Below are 3,908 nucleotides of genomic sequence, written 5' to 3'. Positions count from 1 at the left end.
AATCTAACACCAACAACAAGACATGGATTTTAATTTCTTTTCTTTCAATACGAAGTGAAGGCAATAGAGCAGCTGCCACTACTGACTGTGAAGCAGATGCTCATCAACAGGTTCGAGTTGTGGATGATTCCCTCCTTTCACTGTCTCTTAGATTTTGGCACACTTCTATGCACTTCATTAGAGTGATTTGTACACAGCACAATCACAGAATTTCATGCAATTAACAATGTACATATGTGCAACGACGGGGTGGAATCAGGCGCTTGTCAATTTTGGGGCATGCAGAGTTACTGGTATCATCTTGAAGTTTGTTCATGTGTCTTGTTATCAATGAAACAAATGCTCGTCTATCTAGAAAAGAAGTCGTGATATTTGCAAATTGAAGTAGGTTGGAGATGCCTGGTTTCAGATGAAAAATTAGCGAGAAAATGGCTGCCAAAGTTTGATGACTTCTAAAGCATGAGAGTCCTTGGAAACTGCAAATTTACTTTTTTGTTCCTTTCGTCAACATTTTTCCGTAAAATCTACACAGAAACATGCTTTTAAATGGACATAACAGTTGTCGAGCCAGGAAACAAAAATTTGATAAAATTATGAAACAAGCAGAAAAACTCCGGTTTCTTCGATTTCATTATTTTGACGAGCGTCTGTTGTCATCCTGAAGTCTCACATATTATTATATAATTATGAGGATTTCTCAAACACTGCTACTGGTCTTTCTAGTGGCCACCCCCACACGTGCCACCTTCTGCCTGCTCCGTGCCTTTCTGGACGCTAGGGATCTGGCAATTGAGAAATCCGGAGTTTCTCCGAGGTGATCCGAGTGAACTGTGCTGATGTGTTCTTGCAAAACTAACGGGTTGGAGAACTTATCCCCGCAGACGTGGCATGTCATCTTGAATGGCTCAATGGCAAACAGCTCAGATTTTGCTTCGTCCCCTTCCTCCCCATCGCTGTCTTCTGAAACTGCATCTGACCCTGCAGATCCTGCCTTCCTCGCATGTCCGTTAAACCCGTTCTGAATGGTCAGTTTGATGCCATTTCTCCCTTGATCACTTTCTACTTTTTTGTTCAAAAGTTTATCAACCTTCAGGGGGCCAATCTTTTTATCATCGTCGTCCTTGTCTATCTTATTTTCAATATTGTTATTATTATTATTGCTATTATTATCATTGTTATTGAGGTGAACGACAGCTACTGGAGGACTTGTGTCCTTTTCAGTGGCCTCCTCGTCAGCCCCCTCTGTGCCAGATTTATTGCCCACAAGGTCGTGGCCGTACAATTTGGCGAGGATGTCCCCTCTTGTTGTGTCATCTATCTCCTCGTCTGCATTATTTTCCTCAGCTAGCAGGCGACGGTGAAGATTCAGATTAGCGCTGTGTCGATCTCGACTCCTTTTGGAGGGGAACGTCGCATTACACCCTCCTACTGTGCAGCCGTGCATCACTTTGAGGTGCACGTTCTGAAAATGTATTTTCACGGTAAAGTTGTTTTGGAAAACTTTGTCACAAATTTTACACTTCAGTGGGTTGTCTTTGTCCACATAGACTTCTGGGGGATAGTCCTGTAGAATGTCACTCGCTATGCAGCACTCTCCCTCCTCCAGACTGTCTGCTCCTGATAAAGACACGTTTTCTCCATCTTGATCCTCATCTTCTTGAGATCCGTTTTCTTTTTCTACGGGGAAAGCAGCATCGTCTTCGTTCATTTCCCCCTCAACTTCCGACTCCATACCTGCCCCACTCGAACAAAGCAAAGAGGCAATCTTGGGGAAATTTTTGGCCTCATTCCCATCCCCTCTTTTGTCCATACTGACTTGAGAAAAGTTCTCATTTTCCTCCCATTTTTGGTCCTCCTCATTCACACCTTTCTGCTCTTCACTAACACTCCTCTGGTTTCCATCTACATTCCCACTAGACGATGGGCAGTTTGTCTTGCTGTTGTCTTCAGCGTTAGAACTGCAAGAACTAGAACTGTTGGTCTCATTTTTCGGCACAAGAGGAAGGTTTCGTCGTTTTCTATCTTTGTCATCTGAATTATCATCACTTGTGGCAACGCTTTCTTCATTTTGAGCACATCTTATCGGGGCATTATTTTTCCGTCGGTTCCCAGCACCTTTGTTTCCATTTTCGTTTTTTGTGCCCTCTTCTTCCTGGTCCCCATCAGCCATGTCTTCTACCCGTGGATCTTCCTTGTCATTACTCGGAGCATCTAGATCTATCTCAAGTTTCCTCTCACCTACCTCCAATTTTTTGCTCAAATCACATGGTCCCTCTTCACTGCTACTTGCATTGGCAGTAGCAGCAGCAGCAATTACTGTAGCAATTGTCTTTGAAATCTTACTCAAGTCAGTTGGCTGGTCATCTTCTAGTTTTATCCTCTTTTCTGGAGGGGTCAAGAAAGGAAACTGGGCCGACATTTCCATAAAAAAGTTGGGGTCTGTTCGGACTAATCGGGGAGCTTCGAGAATTGGGAGGGTGGTTGCTGGGACTGTGATAGCAGACACGGGAGTGGGGACGAGTGGGGCTGTGGTGGGGACTATAGCGTGGACTATGCCATTTCCATTTGCTGGGGAGGCTGAGAGATCCATTTCTTCTTGTTGGTCCATCTCATCTTTTCTTTTCTGTGGCATGTGAAGCTTTGGGTTGGGGTTGGCGCTGTGCCTGTTCCGGCTCCTTCTAGAGCTAAACATCATGTTGCAGCCTTCCACAGTGCACTTGTGCATCTCTTTCAGGTGCACCGCACTGTAGTGAATCTTTAGAGCTCCCTTATCACAGAAGGTTTTGTTGCAGGCAGTACAAAGTACTCTTTTCTTGCCATTAGGACCCACGAAAGTGCTACCAAAATTTGCTGAAGGGGTCCACTGCCGCTTAATTGGGTTGCAGGACTTGCGCATGTGTTGTTTGTTCTTTTTGTCAGGGTCGGAGGGGGAGTCGGGGTTGTCTTTGTTAGAAAAGTCCAGAACTTCTCCTTCTTCATCAGAGCCGGACAAGTACTGGTCGCCGTCCACCTCATCCATCCCTGGAGCCTGCCCTGTCTGCTGACTGAGCTGTTGCTGCTGCTGTTGTTGTTGCTGTTGTTGCTGCTGCTGCTGCTGTTGTTGTTGTTGCTGCTGCTGATGCAGCAACAGTTGTTGTTGTTGTTGTTGCTGTTGTTGAACATGTGATGGTGACGTTGCAGTTGTAGGAGCAGATGGCGTTGGAGTAGTACTCAAATTTTTGGGGCTGTCGCAGACGGGAGAAGATTTTCTCATAGCATTTTTCTCGACTGTTCCTGGACTGAGGCTACTTCCAGCAGCTGGGCTGGTCTGCTCAAGACGAGCGTCAAATGGTTGCAACACCTGAAGGCGGTTGAGAGGCTGTGTTGTCATCGGCGTGGAGGTGGTTGTCGGAGTCTGAGGCAGGGACAGAGCGCGCGTTTCACGAGTCGGGGAATAGTTAGGGGAGATGAGAGGCGTGGTCATCACTCGTGTGCCTGATGGTATGAACGGGACAGTTCTCGGCCCAAAGAGCTGGCGAGTTGATTCGTAAGATTTGATGTAGTTTTGCATGGACATGTTGCTTCGCTCAATGAACTTTTTGATGTCAGATTCGGCGCGGGACGTTTGCTTGACCAGGACGTCATGACGGTCTTTGGTGTCCTGTAAAATGATTTCTTGGGCAATGGCCTTCGTCTCTCCAAATCGCAGGAACTGCTGAAGGACGACCAGCTCTTCCTCTCTGGTAGCCACACACCACTTGTCCAGCACTCGACCAGAGCTATCCTGAGAATAGAAGAAAGAAAAAACCTCAGGTAATTATGACTTGGTGTAATAATAATGTAGAATATGCCTGGGCGCATGTGCACATGTGTTAGTATGTGTATGTGTGTAGGTGCACGTTTTTAGGTGTGTGTGTGTGTGTGTGTGT

General features: G+C 46.0%; 1 protein-coding gene across 1 annotated transcript; it reads right to left on the bottom strand.

Annotated features, from left to right (window-relative positions):
• Window positions 1-619: 619 nt before the first annotated feature.
• Window positions 620-3,796, bottom strand: LOC101853895 (zinc finger protein basonuclin-2; the record flags this gene model as incomplete). Its single annotated transcript, XM_013089571.2, has 1 exon — window positions 620-3,796. A coding segment is annotated over one exon (3,099 nt), but the record flags the coding sequence as incomplete, so codon positions are not given.
• Between the last annotated feature and the right edge of the window lie 112 nt (window positions 3,797-3,908).

This window comes from Aplysia californica, unplaced genomic scaffold (genome assembly GCF_000002075.1).
Source record: "Aplysia californica isolate F4 #8 unplaced genomic scaffold, AplCal3.0 scaffold00986, whole genome shotgun sequence".
Lineage (NCBI taxonomy): Eukaryota > Metazoa > Mollusca > Gastropoda > Aplysiida > Aplysiidae > Aplysia > Aplysia californica.
The sequence above is the reverse complement of the archived record's forward strand: the minus strand, read 5'-3'. Positions and strand labels throughout refer to the sequence as shown.